Source organism: Enhydra lutris, unplaced genomic scaffold (genome assembly GCF_002288905.1).
Source record: "Enhydra lutris kenyoni isolate GAN:26980312 unplaced genomic scaffold, ASM228890v2 scaffoldscaffold5, whole genome shotgun sequence".
In the NCBI taxonomy this organism is placed as follows: domain Eukaryota; kingdom Metazoa; phylum Chordata; class Mammalia; order Carnivora; family Mustelidae; genus Enhydra; species Enhydra lutris.
The window spans coordinates 2548152-2570469 of record NW_019154089.1 but is presented as its reverse complement, the minus strand read 5'-3'; the positions used below and the strand labels follow the sequence as shown (position 1 = coordinate 2570469).

Here is a 22318-nt window from a genome sequence, read left to right as displayed (position 1 = left end):
CACCATCACTCCCCTGCTCCAGAACACCTGGTACCCAGAGATGCCCTCCCAGAGGCAGTAACAGTAATACCTACTCATTACTGAATACTCATCCTCTATCAGATGCTGTACCAAGTATTATTTCCAGTCCTCAAAAGAACATGAATTGGTTTTTTAAATTGGTTTTAAGTATTTTTGCTATTATCTAACTTAAATATACATAGAGAACAAAATGAGCATAAATTTCTCATGCTTATAAGCTTTTCTAGAAATAGAAAGCCAAAAACTTGCCAACCAAAACCATTAAAATTGATATAAACAATTGAGGTCCAGCTGTTAGAGTCCTGGGCTGCCCCTTCACCACAGTGATAGCCCATCAATGGTCAGGGAAAGGTCTTGAAAAATACTCATAACCTGGTACAGAGCAAGGGCTTGCTAAAGGTTTGTTGAATGAATGAATGAATGAATAGGTGAGTATGAAGATAGTCGTTTAAAAGACAGTCTGCTCTACCCCCAGACTGTGGAGAAGCCTGTAATTCAGCACTCACTATTTACCACTGCAGCCCTTGGCCCTTCCCTCCTTGTTACCCAGGAGCGAATCTAATGGCATTCACCATTCCACTCAGCCAGCATACCATTAAAAGCTTTTGTCCAGCCACTGTGCCCCCACCCCAGGTCTTGGCTCTGGGCCCTGGGCTCGGGGAGTGGTCTGGTTGTTTACCAGAAATTTGGACCTTCTTCAGAGAAAAGCACAGATGACCTATTAGTCTAATTCAAGCACTTAGCAAGGAATGACTGTACCATTCACACCCCCAGCCCCAGGCTAATGGAGCCAAAGCAAATGGAGAGGCTTTGCCAGCTCAGAGATCTTCCTGGGAGGGGAAGAAGGGGAAGGTCTACCCAGCGCCCTCACTGAAGTTTGCAGGGATGCATGCTGGCCAAGCATTTCCTGCGGGCAGGATGGGCTATGGGGGGGGGGGGATACAAGAACATTTAAGGAGAGGCTTCCCTATTTCACCCACCATTCTGACAACAACTACACACATCCTACCCCCAGTCACCTCCTCACCACCTTAAAACTTGGTTGGGAGAAAAATGGGAAGACAGTCAAATATCCATCTGGTTAAATAAACCACATGTGAAGGAATACGCATCCACACAAGTCTGTGTTCCGCAGCTGATAAAAAGGGTGATGCAGTTCAAGCTCCACTTAGGCATGCTGAAAGATATCTGTGCCTCACACAAGGATACCCCATTTACATAAAATTATACATACCCACCGATTCTCATGTGCACAGATATGCAGAGAGCATTCGGCAGTTTGTGGGTGGGATTTTAAAGATTTTACTTTCTTCTTTATAATTGTCTGTATCGTCCAAATCTACAAAAACCACTTACTATAATTGCTACCTTTTTTCAGTTCTTACTATGTGTCAGTCCCAATACTTTCACATGGATTATCTCATTCCTTATGAACTGGGTTTTATGCTTTTTTGTGTTACAGATGTAGATAATGAGGTCTAGAAAGGTTGAGCCTGAGGTCATATAGCTAGTAACTGACAAAGTCAAATGTTGTTGGAGGACCAAATGAATTAATACATGTAGTAGGGGCTCGATAAGTGAGGGTTATTATTATAATAACTCATCATACTACCTCCTTCTTCTTGTCTTGTCTACACCCCTGCTCTGGTATGTAAAAGACTTGAAAACAGGATCTGAATTATTACTTCAGAATCTCCTACATCCAGCACAGTGCCTGAGAGCCAGCCCTCATGAGATGCTTATGGAAAAAATGAGTGAATGAATTAATAGGCAAACATCCTCAGCTCTATAAATATATTTTCCCAACTACTTTGTTTCCTTATCCCAACAGGATTGCAAATGAGATCAAGGGCCAGTCTCTCCTTTCCTCTGGCCCCCATTATGGTCTGGAGCAAACAAAATACGTGCTCCATAAATGTTTTGGTAGGCTAAGGACACTCCCCTCTTAGCTGCTGTGGCAAATCCCAGACAGTATTCTAGAAATGGCTGGATCTGGGACAGATACAAAGTCAACAGCTTCCCCTAAGCTGTCTGTTCTTCCAACTCCATGTCAAGTACACAGAGAGGTTGAGAGACTTGCTGGAAGTCACACAGCTTCTGGTGGCAGGGTTGCTGTCTCACTTGGCCTCTACTCTTGTGTCCGCAACACCCTTAATTCTGTATAAATTCACAATGTGAGAAAGTAGGAAAAGAGCAAAGTCTTTAAGTCAAATATTTAATCATGATGCAAGTGGCTGGACTGGGAGTATTTTGGGACAGGAGCAGGAAGAAAGCCAGACCCAAATGCTCTGGCTCCTAATGCTCAAATGCTCTGCAGGATCCCCGGGAAGGGTAGGCAGCAGGTTCTCATCTCCTGCTGACAAAGGGGTAGGAGTCTTGCCCCAGCCTTCCTCACCATGGGGAATGTCTTTCTAGGTTCCCATCAGAACATCCAGCCCTGCCTACCTGGAGAATGCAATAGAGAATGACTGATTGGCTAGAGCCTGGGTGATTCTGGTGGGCAGAAGGAAGGGATTAGGAGAGAGCTTTGTAGAGGTGGTCTCCACCAGAAGATAGGACTAAACCATGGTCACCAAGTCCTAAGGAAGGGCAGCCTGAGTCAGAAGCAGAGGGATTGAGAGCTCAGTCAGTTTCTACTATGACCCCATCTGGAGTCAGCTGGATATGAGTGTGCAGGCAGGGTCACCATGTTGTTTACTGCACCTCCTTCCTGATGCTGCTCTTTCCTTAGCCCTTGCAGGCTGCAGGTCAGGCTGGGTGTGGTAGAGAGCAGAGGGGCCCAGAGGAAGTCCAGTTACCAGAGGCTCAGGAACAGAATCAAGGGAAGCGTACAGAAGAAAAGAGAGGACACCCAGGGCTGTGGTCTCAGAGCAGGGTTTTTGTTCTGTAAAAGAAATGGAATGGAGTCAGCTCTACCCCATTCCTCACCTTGGCCTCAGTCAAGGCCTTGCCCTCTCCCCTGAGGTACCCATTAGAGGTCTATGGTATTCATGACCACAGTGAGGTCACACCCTCTATCCCCTTCTCTGGGTTTCCCCCAGGTAGTCCAGTAAAGGTAAGACGTGTGTAATAGAGGAGGCCCTACCTGGCGTTCCATCACTGGAAAGGTGGAGTCTTCCCAGTCCTGAGAGAAGAGTTGGCTGTGAAAACGCATCTTAGCTGCAATGGCCTCCACTGAGGAGAGGAGAGAAGGTAAAATGCAAGCAGGCAAATGACAGAAATTTCTTAGGCTCCCATGGAAGGGACCCTGGCATATAGCAGGGCAGGGGGGAGTGGGCTATTGCCTCATTCTGCTTGCTTATTCCTTGATCTAGAGAGTGTCCCTGGGGCCAAGACAGATAGAACAGGAAGCTTGGGGGGTCACTCAGGGAATGGGAGAAGGAAGAAGGCCCAGATTGGAGGGATGTAAACCTATGCTGAGGAGGGGGCAGAAGATGTCTGCAGGAGATGGATGGAACCAGGGTTGACCACAGAGTTGACCCTTTTCCTCTCCCTGGATCCAGCTGACAGACCCATGGGGGCTGGAAGCAGATGAATACACTCACTGAGGCAGGGGTTGTGGGAGAAGGACTCTTCCAGCTGCTGGCACTCATCCTGCAGGTTGCCACTGCCTCGGCAAGTGCAACTTAAGGCAACACTGGTGTTGACATTGTTGACAAAGTTGGGAGTCATGGCAGTCCCTGTGGGGTGAAGAGAGGATTGTCAGGGCCTCGGCCGACCCAGGCTCGACCCCCACTCTCTGACACCTGTCTCGGGACTGCTCCATCTGGGTTCAATCTCCAGAGCATTCTCACCCCCACGGCTGCCCACCCTGTGGGCTCCCTTCACGTGGCCCCCAGCCTCACCAATCAGCCCCATGTATGCTCGCAGACATCTGGAATGTTCTGTTGCACAGGTCCCTAAGATGTCCAGAGGATGGCAGTGGGTTTGAAAATCCACCAAGCGAGATCTGGAAGAAGGGAAATTTTAAGAGTCTTCATTGAAGGTCTGGCCTGCAGCCTTCCCCCTGGCAACCCCTTTAGCAGACATATCCATCTTCATGCCAAAGCCTCCTGTTTTCAGGGCCTGGCCCAGGGCTTCCCCCTCAGTGAAGCCTATTCCTGTCACAATTAAATGCACTATCACACCATTCCTCATAGCATACCACTTTGAATATGGGCTCCATAATACCTAGCTATGAGATTTTAGACAGCTTCTTCTTTTTTTTTTTTAAGATTTTATTTATTTATCTGACAGACAGAGATCACAAGTAGGCAGAGAAGTAGGCAGAGAAGCAGGCAGAGAGGGAGGAGGAAGCAGGCTCCCTGCTGAGCAGAGAGCCCGATGCGGGGCTCGATCTCAGGACCCTATGATCATGACCTGAGCCAAAGGCAGAGGCTTTAACCCACTGAGCCACCCAGGGACCCCTAGGCAGCTTCTTTAAACTTAGTTTTCTCAACTGTGAATAGAAATGAAAACAGGACTGGGGTGCCTGGGTGGCTTAGTTTGTTGAGCATCTGACTCTTAATTTTGGCTCAGGTGATGATCTCAGGGTCATGGGATCTAGCCCTGCATCAGGCAGTCTGCTCTTCCCTCTCCCTTTGCTCCTCCCCCATTCTCTCCCTCTCCCTGTCTCAAATAAAAAGTAAAATCCTTAAAAAAAAAAAAAAATGAAAACAGTACTTCCTCATGGGTTTTTGTGAGGATGAAATAAGAGATTGCATATACAGCATTTAGCATAGTGATTGGTACATACCAAGTGTTCATTAAATGTCAGATATTGGGGCACCTGGGTAGCTCAGCGGGTTAAAGCCTCTGCCTTCCACTCAGGTCATGATCCCAGGGTCCTGGGATGGAGCCCGGCATCAAGCCCCGCATCTAGCCCCCCCCCACCCCCGCATTGCATTGGGCTCTCTGTTCAGCAGGGAACCTGCTTCCCTTCCTCTCTCTGCCTGCCTCGCTGCCTACTTGTGATCTCTGTCAAATAAATAATAAATAAAATCTTTTTAAAAAATGTCAAATATTGTTATTATTCACATAGATCCTATGATAGGTAAAGCTGGTTATCTTCAGGTGATAGAATTGTAAGTGTGTTTTTTTCTGTACATACTTCTGTGATTTTCTTTACATTTTGCCTGGTTTATTTCTACATCACTCCCACCCAAATGCAAATTCCTTGAAGGGAGGGATGGCTTCTTAGTCATCTAGCCCAGCACTTGCTACATAGTTAGCATAAGAGGCGGTGTAGCCGAACATTAGGCCGACTTCACTCCAAACCTCCTGACTTACTACCTGGATGAACCTCAACAAGCTGTGTAAACTTTCTCTGCTCCGGTTGCTTCTTTGTCAAGTGAAGATGATAGAAAAAAACAATACCATCTATCTTACAGGGTTCTTGACAGTTTACATGAGTTAATACATAGTAAGCCCCTCAAACAGCCCCTAACCCCTAGTAAGTCCTCAGTAAGTGATGGTGTAACGATGATTGAGAGCTTTTGTGTAATATTTTAGAGAAGGAAGCGGGGCTCAGAGACATTAGGCTCAAGGTTACAGAGAAATAAGGGTTAGAACCAGGCTGCAAAACAAGGTTGGGGTGACTCTCGTTGTCAGCAAATGCTACTTAAATGGATGATAACTTCAGTATAATGAGTGTTTTATCCTGAAGAAGCAGAGGAAAGCCAGATCAGAATTTCTGGAGAATATGTATCAAACATCTTACAAATCGTCATGTACTCTGATTTGGTACTGGCATTTGTAGCAACGCATCCTAAGTAATAATTAGATTTGTGCACAAAAATGAACAAGGGTGATATTTATTGTAGCATTATTTATAGCAATAAAGAAATCAACCTAAATATCCAGCAATAGAGGAAGGATTAAACAAAGTATGGGGCATCCATAAAACGGAATACAATGCAGGCATTTAAAAATCAAGTTGTCCAAGGATAGTAAAAGACAAAATAAGCACCACCATTTATTGAGCACTTACCCTGCATAAATTATGCAATTTAACTCTCACCAGAATCCCGTGAGATCTGTATTATTATCCCACTTTTTACAGAGGACTAAGAGGAACGCTAGGTTAAGTGATGGAGTTTTAGGTTCAAGTGATGGGCTCAAAGTCACACAGCCCCAGGTTTTAAATTCAGATCTGACTCCGGAGCCTGCGGGCACCACTATCCCATACTGCTTCCACAGAAAAATGCCCATGAGATATACACATAAATTAAAAAAAAAAAAAAAGAGGTACAAATATATTTCTAGAATATCGTTTTGTTTATCTGTATACAAAAAAGGCTGGAAGGAAACCCTCCCCAAAGGATGTAGATCATCTTCAGGTGATGGATTTTGAGGGCGCTTTTATATTTTTTATATTTTCCGAACTTTTTACACAAAGGTTTTTTTGGTGTTTTTGTTTTTGTTTTTTATTTTTGCTTTTTTGTTTTTTGTTTTTGAGAAAAGGGTTTCAGGAAATACTGAAGGGAACTACGGGGTGAAGTCTTTCCACGGTCTCTGGGCAGCAAACCCAACCCCGCCCAGAAAGGTAGCCAGCCGGCCAGGAGCGGTGTGCACGGTGCCCTCACCCACCCTGCCCGCCCACACCTGGCACCAGCACCTGCACAGCGGGTCAGAGATGCAGACGCGCCGCAGCTCCAAGCAGTTGGGGGCCCCGGACGGCAGCGCGCAGCTGGGAGCGATGGTGTTGCGCCTGCGTTGCCCGCAGCCCTGGTCGGCCGGTGCGCACGGGCACAGCAGCAGGCCCTGAGAGTGGGGCTCCGACGCCTTCTCAAAGAAGGCGCGGAGCTGCCGGAGGCAGGTGGGGCGTTGGCAGTGGGACCCCGAGCACGCCTCCCCATAGGCCTTGCGCAGCCGGTCACACTTGTCATTAAGAGTGCACAGCATGGCGAATTTGAGGCAGAGGTCTGAGTCTGGGGGGAGAAGGGCACCAAGTCACCAGTCGTCCGTGCAAACGTGCAGCCCAGTTTTGCTAGGAACCCCTGCAACCCTCCGATTTAACAAGGACAGTGCTGGGGATAGGAGGAAAGCGAGGACTATCCCGAATACGACCACTACTAATCCATGGCTTTCCCCCTACCCATAAACTATATCTGGTATTTGTGAGCTTTCCCCCGTCTTATTCCTCAGCTTGCCTAGGTATAATAGTAATAACAACAACAACAATAATAATAAATAAATAAATAAAAGGAATAGAAGCTATCTATCTATTACACTTACTCATCTAGAATTGAAGCATCCAGAAAGCTCACCTGAAACTCCTTCCTCAGTCCCATGCAGTGAGTGAAGACATCTCATGGTGGAAACCATTATCTAGAGATCCCATAACATTATAAAGCACTTTCTGAACCACAGAAACAGATGCAACCAAATTCTACTTAGAATTTTTGTTTTGTTTTGCATCTATTTTGCCCAGTTTTAATAACACCTGTCTGTCTTTAATGATTGATACATGCATAAAAGCTCCCCATAATTCTGTGTCTTGGGAAATTATGGTCCTATTACTATAACAGCAATTCTAGCAGTCAGAACAATGGGGTGACTGGAACAGGTTATTCCCAGATTCCTTGTAACTAAGAGTTTATGTATAAATCTCTATGCTTTTCTCTGAAAATTCTATTTCTGATATATAGGACTGAATGTACAACAAAGCTCACATCCTTCTCAAAAAGCAAGTGCATGGGTGTGTGCTCCTCCTTTCCAATTAACACAACAGCCCCACTTTCCTGAAAAACATGCATTTTAGTCCTTGCTAGACAGACGGCTCCCACCCGGAGTCACCCCTGAGGAGTCACATTCTCTCTCACCATTTTCCCTGCCCAACACCTCACCCATCCCATTAGAATGGTTTGAAAACAAGCAATTTCCTAGTCTTCAGGGACAAAAAGCTACTTTCCTGGCTGCCTAGAATAAGGGTAAATACTTCAGTTCAGCATATTTTTTCTGGGCCTGCTGCCACTCCATCAAACCCTTTGTAGAGACCCATCTTTTGGAACCCGGGAGCCCTAATGGCCTCCCTTCAAATGCATCCCTAATACCTATTGCTCTTTGTTGACTCATAAGATCACAGCATGCCCCCATCCTGACAAAATGCTTCTTTAGTTATCTGGCAGACTAGAACTCTCCCCCAACTCACCCTCTGGTTTGTGTTCCCCACCAGCAACCCTTCCTCTAGGGTCCAGGCCCACCCCTCATGCCCCAGCCCCAGCTTGCTGTCCACACCTGGTTTGAGCATGTTCAGTTTGCTGAGATTCATTTTCCAGGGTTTTCTGGTCACTGCGTCTTCATAGGGGGAAACATCCAGTTCAAAGTCACCTAGAGACAAGGTGACAAGAATCCTGAGGATTGGGCTGGGGGGTGGGAGCAGGAGGGACTGGGCCTGCTGGGTCAGCCCTCAAAGCCCTGTGGAAAAAAGGAAAAGCACAGTCTCTACCTAACTAGTTGCAAGCTGTTTAGAGGTGAGAAAAAAGGCAAGACCATAAAGGTAGAGGCTGGGCTCAGTGAATTCACTGGGTTTAATGATAATAATAAAGCTACTATTTGTTGAGTACACTGTGCACTGGGCACCACGGCATCAGTGAAAAAGAAGAAAAAAATTCAATCTCAGTCCTCCTAGCTGCCTTTGGGTAGAAAAGAAGAAAGAGGCTGAGAGAGGTTAAGTCACTGGCTCAGGCTCACAGAGGCTAAAAAGTGGAGCTGGGACTTGAAACCTGGACTGATACCAGAGTTTCCACTCCTAACCACTACACATATGGCCTGTGTGTACATAAGCAGGCAAGGGGATTCTGTCTTGTTTTCTCTTACTGTTGAGGAAGGAGCTATAGTAGACTCTGTTCTAGGCCTGACCATGTACCTATGGAGATGCATCGCACACTGAGGAAGTGGAAGTAAGGCCGGATCCCAAATTGAACCTGAATGAGAAAAGCAGAGAACTCTGGAAGAGACAATGATCTCAAAGGAAACATACCTTTCCCAGTCACCCTCAGGGTGCTGTGGGCTCCTTAAGGGGACATAATAGGTCTTATAAAGTCACTGCATAACTCATACACGTGGTAGGTACTCAGTAAATGTTGGCTAATTAATCTTGTTGGAAGACAGAGGTGAGAGAGTGCAAGGGGTCACCCAAATTGCCTTTGAGAACGCATCTTTAGGAGGGAAGAAATATGGATGATGTCAAGCAAATTGGAAAGGATGGTCTGGATATTTGGGAAGACCTGAGAGCTCCCAAGGGAAAATTCAGGAAGGCAAAAGGATCCAGGGAGAAGTCTCTTGGGACGTTCTTTTTTTTTTTTTTAAGATTTTATTTATTTATTTGACAGAAAGAGAGAGATCACAAGTAGGCAGGGGGGTAGGGAAGCAGGCTCCATGCTGAGCAGAGAGCTGATGTGGGGCTCGATCCTAAGATCCTGAGATCATGACCTGAGCCAAAGGCAGAGACTTAACCCACTGAGCCACCCTCTGGGGACGTTCTGAAAGAGAACCAATTAGCACAAGTGGAAGACAAGGAACAAAAAGTATGGTAAATTGGGGGTGCCTGGGTGGCTCAGTGGGTTAAAGCCTCTGCCTTCGGCTCAGGTCATAATCTCAGGGTCCTGGGATCAAGCCCTGCATCGGGCTCTCTGCTCAGTGGGAGCCTGCTTCCTCCTCTCTCTCTCTGCCTGCCTCTCTGTCTACTTGTGATCTCTGTCTGTCAAATAAATAAATAAAATCTTTAAAAAATATATGGTAAATTTATTACTGTTTCCAGTTATATGCTGGCTACCCACCCAGTGAGAGGACTGTACACCATGGCCTTCCCACCCCCTTGCCATGTGACTTTCAGGCTCTCTATAAGAGTATACCTCCACACCCTACTGTAAGGGTTACCCATGTGACTTGCTTTAGTCTGTGGATTGTGAACTAAAGTGACATAAATCACATCTGAGCTGGCATTTTAAGAACCATCACATTGTCCTGCTGCTTGTTTTTTTTCCCTCTACCAGTCTGGGTCCTAGAAAGAAGAAGACAGGTAGAGAAAAGACAAAGCTAACTCAAGGAACCCCACAGCAGATATATAACATGAGCAAAAATGAAAATTTTGTTGTGGAAGGCCATATATGTGGGGGTTGATTGGTTTTTATTGCAGCATAAACTAACAAATTCTTATTAAAAACATAACTGGTGGGGCGCCTGGGTGACTCAGTGGGTTAAGCCTCTGCCTTCAGCTCAGGTCATGATCCCGGGGTCTTGGGATCAAGCCCCACATTGGGCTCTCCGCCTAGCAGGTAGCCTGCTTCCCCCCCGCCACCTCTGCCTGCCTCTCTGCTTACTTGTGATCTCTGTCAAATAAATAAATAAAATCTTAAAAAAAAAAAAAGTAACTGGTATCTAGAAGTGAGTACGGCAGTAACAACAAAAAAACCTAAAATGTGTGGTTTGGGTGTTGGGACTGGGCAGTGAGTGGATGGTGAATAAGCTGTTCCAGGGGTATGAAATAGGCAGGGGCAACGCATTTGGTAAAATTGTTGCCTACAATAACCTGGAAGAAAGATGTACTGAATGAGATTGTGCTTTAAGGAAAAGAAGCTGAGAAGCAGAAGTTTCTAGTATGTCTTGATTGCTATTGCCTGCCATTTTGCAAGGTACTACAAAAAAGATAAAAGATCAGAGAAGTGACCAGTTTACAAATAGGGAGCAAAAAGAAAAACAATCCAGAAATTTGAGGATTTGTAGGATTAAGAGATGCAACTGCTTTTGCATACTTTTTATTCAAATAGTAAAAGATAAAATTGAGAGATGCTTTGAGTAATAAGGTCGATTACAACTCAGCCTTAGGGCAAAGACTAATTCAATGATACGGCTATCATGCTCTTTGTGGAGATTTCTCAATGATTAAGATGGTATCAATAAATCCTGCCAGTTAGACAGATATGTTTGGAGAAAAAAGACTAGGGTAGTGGCTCTCCCACAGAAGCCTGGTAAGAACAAAAATGCTTCTAATGAGGTCTAGAAAGAGACACATCTTGAAAAGAATTATTGGAAAGGCTACTAGCACATGAGGTGACAGAAACCAAAGATATAGAAAGCAATTAAGTTTTGAGAGAGCTGTATTGCTAAAAGCCACGAGCCTGGATTCAAATAGATTCTACTGGAGCCTTAAAAGTCCCAGCATTCCTCAGGAAGCAAGCAAGAAAGTGGAAAATGATGTTCACTCCTCAAGGAGTTGGGAGTCTCCACAATCTTTCTCAGACATGGCCAAAGAAAATAATGGGAAAGGAAGGACCTGCCAGGGGTAGGGGGGCTGGGCCAAGAGCCCTGGAGAACAATAGATAAAGCAATTCTTCAAAGGAACAAAAGCAGATTCTTATTAAAGAGTAGTGCCCACTACCAAGAGAAGATGGCCCTTACAATGGTTATGTGGTGGGACATCAGAACCACTATGAAGCAATGGCTGCTGTGTGCGTCCCATTCCTCCACTTCCTGAGAGTGTTTGCTGTGGTTCTCCCATCCCTGCTCCACTGTTATATTCAAAGTACATACTGGAGGCAGATGACCTGTCCTCTTTGTCCATAGGTAGCTAGACGAAGAGGAGTCATATCCAGACCTGACAGAGAAATTTTCCCAAGATCCTAGACTGGGAGCCTGATATACTGTTTGGCTAGAACCCTTAGGGTATCTTCCTTAGAAAGTGGGTTGATATGCATCTGACTGGCTCAGTTGGAAGAGCACGCAACTCTCTTGATCTGGGGTTGTGAGTTCAAGCCCCATGTTTGGTGTAGAGATTACTTAAGGATAAATCTGAAAGAAAGAAAAGAAAAGAAGGAAGGAGGTTAATACATTTTGCTTGTGGAAGAGAGAGAAATGAGTATTTTAACCAAATAGTGAACTATGGTAGATTGTATAGTACTTTGTATATTACTTTGCCCTCCCTGTAAGATTATACATCCTCACTTATTGCCAGGTGATTTTCAGGGTCTCTTGTGGGAGTATACTTCCCCCTTACCAGGGAGGTCAGGCTTGGCTATGGGATCTGCTTTGTTCATGGAATGTGAGCATAAGTATTTCATGTAACGTCTAAGTAGAAGCTTTTAAAGACATCAAGCGATTCTGTCATTACTTATTTCCCTCTGCCGTAAGAAAAGAACTTCCTGGACGGAGGCTGTACCTTCAACCTGGATTTGAAAATGAAGAGGACAGATGACACAGCCAACACAGAATATGAGCGAGAACTAAACCTTTGTTTTACAAGTCACTGTTCTGTTATTGCGGTGTAGTCCAGTAAAAGTGGACTAATACAAAAAGCTGTCTCTGGAAAGAGTCAGAGGAAGGTCCTCTCTCTTTGGCTATTCCAGCGTCTTCTCTCTTACTGCCTTCTGTCTGGTTAATGAGTATCCTTTCTGTTAAAGGCAGGAGCAGGACACTGCCCACCCCCACCCTCTCAGAACTTATGAATTATGTTTTATTTGGAATCTCTGAATGGGTTAAGACCATTTTCCTCCATGTCCTGTCCACACCCTTCTGCTCCATGAATTGCCCAGGTTGGGCCTCAGCCTGGTTCAGAGTTCTGCCAAGAGGCAGCTACATGTGACCAGGTAAGAAAGAGGGAAGAAGGGAGAAGAGAGGGCAGTGTTGTAGGTACCCAGAAGGATACTGCCAAGTCCTCCCTCTACTTCTTACTGATGTTAAATGCAGAGCTTCATTACCATCCTAGTCAGAGTCTACCCATCCTGCCTATATTCTGCAGGATTAAATGACAACCCATGAGAGCCATCTTCCTTAATTTAGTTCATTCTATGATGGGGACCTCACCAAGGCTGCGGGCAAGGTGAACGGTCCAGTAGATGTCCAGGCAGGCAACTTGGTTCTTCATGCGGCGGTGGCATGTGCAGCTCATCAGAGAGCTATTCCTCAGGTGCTGTGCTGCCTCCCTGCACTCCACAGGGACCAAAAGCTCCTGTGCGGGTGATGGGGTGCTTACACTAGAGGTGCAGGAATTCAGGTGGCGGTAGGCAGCACTGCAAATAGGATCAACCTGGCACTTCCTCCTGGCCTGGATGCAGTTGTTCATCAGCCGGCCTTCAGTAGGAAGGGGGTCTGTTGTGGAGGAAGAGAGACCAGGTGAGACGCACATGAGGTCAGAGTAGCTGACCAGGATTAACAAGTTGCAAGGTAGGGTAGGGAGGATTCAAGACAAAACCTTTGGCAGGGGACGCCTGGGTGGCTCTGTTGGTTGAATATCCTTAGACTCAGATCATGATCCCAGGGTCCTCAGATCAAGTCCCACATTGGGCTCCCTGCTGGGCAAGGAACCTGCTTCTCCCTCTGCCTGCCACTCTCCCTGCTTGTGCTCTCACTCTCTTTCTTTCTCTCAGACAAATAAATGAATAAAATCTTAAAACACACACACACAAAAACTCTTGGGCAGGAAAGTCTTAGGGTGACACAAAAGCCTTTAGGAAGAAATGGGGAGAAAAGTCTAGCAGAAGTCAAGAATCTGTAGCTATCACAATTTGGACAGAACAGATCAGATCCAAGAAGAAGTGGTATGAAGAAAGGCTCCTGGGAGAAGGAGGGGGATTACTATTTGAAGCTGAGCCTGGTGACCCTGCCAGGCACAGGGAAGAGGACCCTGGCAGAGCAATGCATGGGCAGGGTTAGTATCATAACCAGAGTTGACAAATGTGCTTGGGAGTGACAGTTAACAACTCTGAAGCTTCCATTAAAAGTCACTTAAAAATATCTTCCAGGGGGAATGGGTTAGTGTTGGAGTTGGGGAGCTTTTATTGATTCTGTCACTCAAGAATACTAAGGCTGGTTATAGTTCAGCCCTCATGGAAGACCCTACAACCTAGGACTTAGCGTCCCTATCAAAGGGTACCAGAATGCCATTATGTCATCAGTTTTGCAAGGTTAAACTTCTAGGAGTCATTTTTAATTCTTCTCTTTCCTGTTCAATCAAACAAGTCCTACCAACTCCACAATATATCAGGAAACTGTCCACTTCTCTCCACATCTATCACCACCTCCTTAGCTCAAACTACCATCAATTCCTGTCCGAACTACTTCCAAGACTTTTTTTTTTTAATTTTATTTATTTATTTAACAGACAGAGACCACAAGTAGGCAGAGAGGCAGAGAGAGAGGGGGAAGCAGGCTCCCCGCTGAGCAGAGAGCCTAATGCGGGGCTCGATCCCAGGACCCTGAGATCATGACCTGAGCCTAAGGCAGAGGCTTAACCCACTGAGCCACCCAGGCGCCACCTTCCAAGACTCTTTATTGGTCTCCCTGTCCATCTTCCAAATTTATTCTCCCATACCATTCAGCTATTTTTTGTTTTGTTTTGCAGCTTTATCGAGATGTGATTGATATTGTGTAAGCTTTAGGTGTGCAATGTGATGATTTGATTCATGTACATATTGTGAAGTGATCAACCCAGTAAGATTGGTTAATACATCCTTCACCTCATGTAACTACCATTTTGTTGTTTGCAGCCACCTTTTTGAATGACAATTTTTAGGTTGGAAACCACCTTCAGTGAAATTCATGCAACATAAAATTAACAAGATTAAAGGGCATAACTAAGTGACATTCAGTACATTCACAATGTTGTACAACCATCACATCTATCCAACTCCAATATATTCTTGTTATCCCAAAAGGAAACCCATACCCATGAAACAGTCACTCTACATTTCCCTCCCCTTAGTCTCTGGCAACCACCAATCCTAACTTCTGTCTCTACAGATTTACCCATTTCTAGATATTTCATACAAATGGAATCATAAAATAGGTCATCTTTTACATCTGGCTTCTTTTACCTAACATACTGCTTTTTGTGGTTCATCCACATGGTAGCATATACCAGAACTTCATTTTTTATACATGAAGTAATATTTCACTGTATGGATAGCCCATGTTTTGTTTATCTATACACCAGTTGATGGACATTTGGGTTGTTTCCAGGCTTTGGTTATTGTGAACAGGGCTTCTCTGAACATTCATGTAAAAGTATTTGCTCGAATTCCTGTATAAAATTCTTCTAGGTATATATTTACCAGTGGAATTGCTGGGTCATATGGTAATTCTGTTTAACTTTTTGAGGAACCACCCAATTGTTTTCCACAGTGGTTGCACCATTTGTCATTCCTATTAGCATTGTACAAACGTTCCAATTTCTCCACAAACTTGCCAACTCTTGTTATTTTCTGTTTTGTGTTTTCTTTTAACCAGCCATCCTTACAGGTATGAGGTGGCATATTACTGTGGTTTTCATTTGGATTTCCCTAAAGACTTATGATGTTGAGCATATTTTGTGCATTTTGTCATTTATATATCATGTTTGGTAATAATTTTTCATTGAAGTACAACATACAGAAACATGCACTAATCAAAATGTTCAGTATAATGAATTTCAAATTGAATATACTGTGGAACCAAACCTCAGATAAAGAACCAGAACGTTACCAGTACCCGAGATGCCCTCTGCCAGTCACCAACCCCTCTGAAGGAAACCAATTCAATGTCTTGATTTCTAACATTAGAGATTAGTTTTATCTGTTTTTCCATCGTACAATATGTGCTTTTGGTGTCTTGGTTTCTTTTGCTCAATATTAAGCTTAGTTCACCCACACTTTTTTTTTTTTAAAGATTTTATTTATTTATTTACTTGAGGGGGAGAGAGAGACAGTGCACACACACAAGCAGGGGGAGTGGCAGGCAAAGGGAGAAGCAGGCTCCCCACTGTGCAAGGAGCCCTGATGTGGGACTCAATCCTAGGACCCTGGGATCATGACCTGAAGGCAGATGCTTAACTGACTGAGCCACACAGGCGTCCTCACACACACTATTAAGTATGGTTGTAACTACCTTATTTTTATTTTTCTTACTGTATATCATTCCATTGTGTGAATATAACATAATTCTAATGGCAATTGGCATTATATGGGATCATCTCTTAAATACTACAAATGAGATCATTTCATTTCTCTGCTTAAATTCTTCCAACAGTTCCCATGCACTTACCTCCTAGCCCTCTCTTCCTCTCCCACTTCCTTCCACCCACACCAGCCTTCTTTCTGTTGCCACTGAACCAGACAAGCTTGTGTCAACCTTAGTGTTTTTTCCATAGCCTTTCTTTCTGCTTGGAATGCTCTTCTCCCAATCTTCATGTGGCTGGCCCTTTCTGGTAATTCACTTTTCAGCCTAAATGTCACCACAGAAAGACCATCTCTAACAAACCAATGTAAAATAACCCCCAAGCTACTCTACTACGTCATTACTCCAAAACTCTGCATAGCACTTTCATCACTTGATCGTTTTTTTTTTTAAAGATTTTATTTATTTATTTGACAGACAGAGATCACAAGCAGGCAGAGAAGCAGGCAGAGAGATAGGAGGAAGCAGGCTCCCTGCTGAGCAGAGAGCCTGATTCGGGGCTCCATCCCAGGACCCTGGGATCATGACCTGAGCCGAAGGCAGAGGCTTTAACCCACTAAGCCACCCAGGCACCCCATCACTTGATCTTTTTAATTTGAGTTTTTATCGATTATCTCTGTCTCCACTTCCACATGTATCTTATCACTACTCTGTTGCGAGTGCCTAGTACAGTGCTTGTTTTTTTATGAGTTCCTACTATTTAAGAGATAACCAAATAACAGAGTAATTCTGTGAGCCACCTCTGTAACTTCTCTGAACCCCTTCCCTCTAGTTAGAATCAAAGTGCCAGGGCGCCTGGGTGGCTCAGTCGGTTAAGCATTTGCCTTTAGCTTATGGGTCCTGGGATCGAGCCCCATATCGGGCTCCCTGCTGGGTCGGAGGAGCCTGCTTCTTCCTCTCCTCTTCCTCTGCCCCTCCGCATTGCTTGTGTCCCCACCCAAATGAATAAATAAAATACTAAAGAAAAAAAAAACATAGCAAAGTACCAAAATTAGGAGGAGCCTGAGTTTAGTTAGTTCAACCTTCTTTTACAATCAAATAATCAAGTAGATTACTTATTAAAATGCAGATTTCTGGGGTGCTTGGTTGGCTCAGTTGGTTAAGCAACTGCCTTCAATTCAGGTCATGATCCCAGAGTGGGATCAAGTTCTGTGTCAGGCACCAGTCCCGCATCAGGCTCCCAGCTCCACAGGGAGTCTGCTTCTCCCTCTGACTTTCTCTCCTCTCATGCTCTCTCTCACTGTCTCTCTCTCTCTAAATAAGAAAATAAATAAAATCTTTTTAAAAAATGCAGATTTCTGACCTCATCCCAGAACTACTGAATCAGAGTCTCTGGTGATAATGCCTAGGAATCTGAGTTTTACCAAGTTCACTGGAAAATAGGACGCACCCTAAGAACTGGTCATACCCAATGCACAAACAAAAGCAGTATCAGTAGTATTGATCACACCTTTTGCTTCAGGATCTAATAAGCTTCAGCATGGCATTATCACTCTTTATTTAAATTTTTTATATTTCGCTCACCATGGATTTTGGGGGGAGCGTTGATTTTGATTTTTAGTGTAAGTGCTGCTGAAGAGAGCACTGATTTTGATTTTTTAAAAATTTTTAAAAAGATTTTATTTATTTATTTGAGAGAGAAAGCGAGAATGAGAGAGAAAGAGCATGAGAGGGGAGAAGCAGGCTCCCCACCGAGCAGGAAGCCTGATCCAGGACTTGATCCTGGAACTCCAGGATCATGACCCGAGCTGAAGGCAGTTGTTTAAAATTTTTTAAATTTAAAAAAATTTTGGGGCGCCTGGGTGGCTCAGCGGGTTAAGCCGCTGCCTTTGGCTCAGGTCATGATCTCAGGGTCCTGGGATCGAGCCCTGCATCGGGCTCTCTGCTCAGCGGGGAGCCTGCTTCCTCCTCTCTCTCTGCCTGCCTCTCTGCCTGCTTGTGATCTCTCTCTGTCAAATAAATAAATAAAATCTTTAAAAAAAAATAAAATAAATTTAAAAAAATTTTGATTTCTTAAAAATACTACACTGAAGGGCACCTGGCTGGCTCAGCTGGTGGAGCCCCATGTTGGACCCAGAGATTACTTAAAAAAAAACAACAACAACCTGAAATATACTTAAAAAAATACTGCATTGGGGCACCTGGGTGGCTCAGTGGGTTAAAGCCTCTGCCTTCAGCTCAGGTCATGATCCCAGGGTCCTGGGATCGAGCCCCATATTGGGCTCTCTGCTCAGCAGGGAGCCTGCTTCCCTCTCTCTCTCTGCCTGCCTCCCTGCCTACTTGTGATCTCTGTCTGTCAAATAAATAAGTAAAATCTTAAAAAAAAAAAAAATACTGCATTACTGGCGCCTGGGTGGCTCAATGGGTTAAAGCCTCTGCCTTCAGCTCAGGTCATGATCTCAGGGTCCTGGGATTGAGCCCTGCATCGGGCTCTCTGTTCAGCTGGGAGCCTGCTTCCCCCTCTCTCTCTGCCTGCCTCTCTGCCTACTTGTGATCTCTGTCTGTCAAATGAATAAAATCTTTAAAAAATAAATAAATAAAATAAAAAATACTGCATTAAAATATTTTTTATCTTGACTACTGTTTCTTGGCACACCCCCCTTCACTCATTCACCTTAGTCCCAGTTCTGCCTTCACTTTCTTTCTTTCTTTCTTTTTTAAGATTTTGTTCATTTATTTGACAGACAGAGATCACAAGCAGGCAGAGAGGCAGGCAGAGAGAGAGAGAGAGAGAGAGAGAGAGAGAGAGAGAGAGGAGGAAGCAGGCTCCCTGCCAAGCAGAGAGCCCGATGTGGGGCTCGATCCCAGGACCCCGGGATCATGACCTGAGCCCAGGCAGAGGCTTTAACCCACTGAGCCACCCAGGCACCCCATGCCTTCACTTTCTGAACTTTAGTTGCTCAAATGTAAGGTAAGGAGTTTGGATTAAACCATTGTTTCTCAAAGGAGGGAAGAGACGCATTAGGCCCCTTTAAGGGGTATATCAGAATTTACAAAGGTAATGCGTGGTTCAAAAAAGTATATTTGATCATTACGTATGTGGAAGATGAAAAAAGCTTTTAAATTTCAAAAAAAAATTTAGGGAAGGCATAAGATATTTATCTTTACCGAAAGGGAAACAGGGATTTAAGCAGTTTGAGAAATACTAAATGTTTAAGAGGTTACTTCTGGTAGGTATCCAGTAAGTGCCTAATGAAAGAGATGTAACAAGTCTAAGTCTCATTGCTAAAACTGGACTAAAGGGGCGCCTGGGTGGCTCAGTGGGTTAAAGCCTTTGCCTTCGGCTCAGGTCATGATCCCAGGGTCCTAGGATCGAGCCCCACATCGGGCTCTCTGCTCAGCAGGGAGCCTGCTTCCCTCTCTCTCTCTGCCTGCCTCTCTGCCTACCTGTGATCTCTGTCTGTCAAATAAACAAATAAAATCTTTAAAAAAAAAATAAAACTGGACTAAATATTGAGTCACAACAATTGTCAGAAGTAAATCTCTCCTATTTCATAGCTGATGGTTCACTGAGTCTGAACAGAGGACTTAGGAGCAATCACAGCTCAACAAAAGAAAAGTAGGGGCAATGTTAAATTTCATCATAACAAGGGGAACTTGCTACACTTAACTGATTAATTAGGAAGGTGTTTAATGTTTACCCTGATCTTGATGTGCAGCTATACCGTTAGGGTTAGTGAAATTTTCTGGGAAGTCAAATCAGACTGGTGATACCTTGCTGCCCTGATTTACTGATGGAGTCAATCTGGACAAACCAGCTCTTTCCCTCTCTTCTTCCATACGTGTCTTGCAGTCAAGATTGTATTCCTCCAGTACTACTTTATGGCCCTAGCTGATGGGCCCATGTGTGATCCCTGCCTCAGGATTTCCCCTACTCGGGCTCTATGCAAGAGTCCCACAATAAGATTCCATGCATGCATCCCACTCCCAAAGTTCATGGGCATGTTCCCTGGGATCATGGATCCCAGGCTACCATTGTCCGGGGAATGGCATGGTCCTAAAACCAGACCTTGAACTATATATTCCACAAAATACCTATTGTGTATCTATAATAGGGCAAGGCACTGTGCTGAGCCTTCTTCCCCTGTAGCAAGTCTTCTACTCCAATTAAAACAATAAAAATATGTCCTGAAAGAGTGGGGGGTGGAAGTAGGTTGGTGACAAGAAATATTCTCAAATAATGTTAGCAAGTTCTAGCAGCAGTTTACAACCCTAATTTGTGAGAAGTCAGTTCAAACAAAAACTTCTCTTTCTTCATCTGTACCTAGAGTCCACTTCCCCAGTCCTTACAGGGAGTGGAAGACTTGAAGCCAGTGAGGAGCAAATGGCAGTCCTGCTTCTGATTCTTCCCGCCTTCTAGAGATGCTGTCGTGGAAGTGGCCTGGCTGCAACTGTTCTATGTCTGTGCAGAGGCACCTCAAAAGAGGGACGAGGCGGGACGGGGTGGTGGGGGATGGGGAAAAGGGAGATGCTTGGGTGTCCGGCCATGGCTGGCATTCAATCTATAATAGTTCAAAAACTGTATTATGCATTCAAGGCACCCCCTTCCTAGCACCCTGGGCGTCCTTCCTCCGACAGATGGACACCTGTGACCAGCGCCCCGCCTATGCTCCCCTCTCCTCCCCCTAACGCCGCGGCCGGCCGAAACCAGCCGGTGGACGCACAGACGACACTCACCGGCTCGGAGCCGCAGAGATACCAGCAGCAGGAGCAGGAACGCGGGCGGCAGTGTTCGCGGGATTGGAGGACGCGCCATGGCTCGGTCCTCACGCCAGCCGTCCGCGTCCGAGACGCTGTGCCAGCGCCGGGCGCGGCGCTCTCCTCGCTCCTCGCCCAGAGGTTCTGCGATCGGGGCTCCTCCAACGCCGCCTCCTGCCCTTCCTCCCGCGCAGCGCCGACACTCTCCCACCAGGGTCCTGGGCGCCGCCCTCCAACTCCGAAGCGCTCGGACGCACCACAACGCCGCTTCTACTCTAGGCAGAGGGCCGTGTGGGTGGGGATGAGCGAGGTCAGGTGCCCCGGCGACCGCGTGCAAGAGGGTGCTCTACCCGAGCCCACCTGCGCGCCGCTGCCCACTTTCCTTAGAGAATTCCGCCCAAGACAATTGCGGCAGCTGCCTCGGGAGAGTCCCCATCTCGTGGGCCCAAGTATTTATCAAGAAAAGCCCCATTTCTCACTTGCTGGACCCCCACCCCCTCCAGGAACAAGTGAAATCTTGTAGCAAAAGCTGAGCAAGTCAGCATAAGGGCAGTTTCACTTCTAGTATTTATTTTTCCTCTTAGAATTTGCACATCCAGGGACGCCTGGGTGGCTCAGTTGGTCGGCTCAGGTCATGATCCTGAAGTCCCAGGATCGAGTCCCGCATCGGGCTCCCAGCTCCACGGGGAGCCTGCTTCTCTCTCTGACCTTCTCCTCGCTCATGCTCTCTCTCACTCAAATAAATAAATAAAATCTAAAAAAAAAAAAAAAAAAAAAAGAATTTGCACATCCATGCCTCCATTTCCTGTTGAAGAACTTCGGGGTAAGCTTGCGCTGTTACCATTAACCCCATGATTCTGCAAATAGGTCCCAGACAGGTGAAATGGCGGCCAGATCCCAGGACTTAACGCCAGACTAGCTTCCTCCAAAATTCACTGTCATGAGGGAGGGTGGAAGGATTAAACTCTGTTCAGGTTAGAGAATTACCTGGAGGAACGACAGGATCGCTGAGGAAGGTGGCTAGAAAGACCACTTTAGGAGCCTCCTCATCTTCAGGTATGTTTCAGAAAGCAACCTACTCTACTAAGATTAAACAGCGAGATAGAAACACAGCTTTGCCCAGAGCCCAGATTTCTACCCACAAGGGTAAGGGCATTTGTTGGGGGTTAGGGTTGATTCCCAAGAGCTCCCAAGGGTAAAAACAGAGACACAATGACTTGGAAGAATAAGTGCTTAGGAAGAGAGAGGATGATAAAGGAAGTGGAGGGTTTCACCCCCAACCCCTGCAGCCCAAACCCTCTCCTCACTTGTGCAGAGGCCTGGCAGAGGGCCAGGAGGAGGGTATTGAGAAGTGCAATATAAACCTCTGAGATTTATTGGCTGCTGCTTCTGAATATGGCCAGCCTGCTGCGGCCTCTGGGGGGCATTTGCCAATGTAATCAGCCCAGAAAGAGAGTCATTCCAGCCAGGGGTGTAAATCACCCTTCACAAGGCTGGGAGAGAGACATGTGGCCCTAGATAAGGAAGGAGAGATGTGGCCTCTTGTGCCGTTTCCTCCCTTCTCCTGCCCAGGGGGAGATAGTTCCTGAGCTGTAATGCACTTTAAATGGAGTTTGGTCTTCGTTTTAATCTCTATCTGCCCTTCCAGTCTTCCAGGAGAGCTGTGAAAGTGAACATCTGGCTCCTCAGC

At 45.6% G+C, this 22318-nt stretch overlaps 1 protein-coding gene across 1 annotated transcript in view; it reads right to left on the bottom strand.

The window, feature by feature from the left end:
• Window positions 1-2758: 2758 nt before the first annotated feature.
• The window catches only part of LOC111140977, a 56576-nt gene continuing 37016 nt past the window's right edge, over window positions 2759-22318 (bottom strand). Inside the window, exons 16-23 of the mRNA XM_022493263.1 lie at window positions 20608-20898; window positions 12805-13089; window positions 8239-8331; window positions 6617-6929; window positions 3867-3970; window positions 3567-3701; window positions 3107-3195; window positions 2759-2905 (exon numbers count right to left, since the gene is read on the bottom strand). Coding sequence (XP_022348971.1) covers window positions 2816-2905; window positions 3107-3195; window positions 3567-3701; window positions 3867-3970; window positions 6617-6929; window positions 8239-8331; window positions 12805-13089; window positions 20608-20898 — 1400 coding nt within the window. The 3' untranslated portion in view covers window positions 2759-2815. The remainder of the gene's footprint in view (window positions 2906-3106; window positions 3196-3566; window positions 3702-3866; window positions 3971-6616; window positions 6930-8238; window positions 8332-12804; window positions 13090-20607; window positions 20899-22318) is intronic.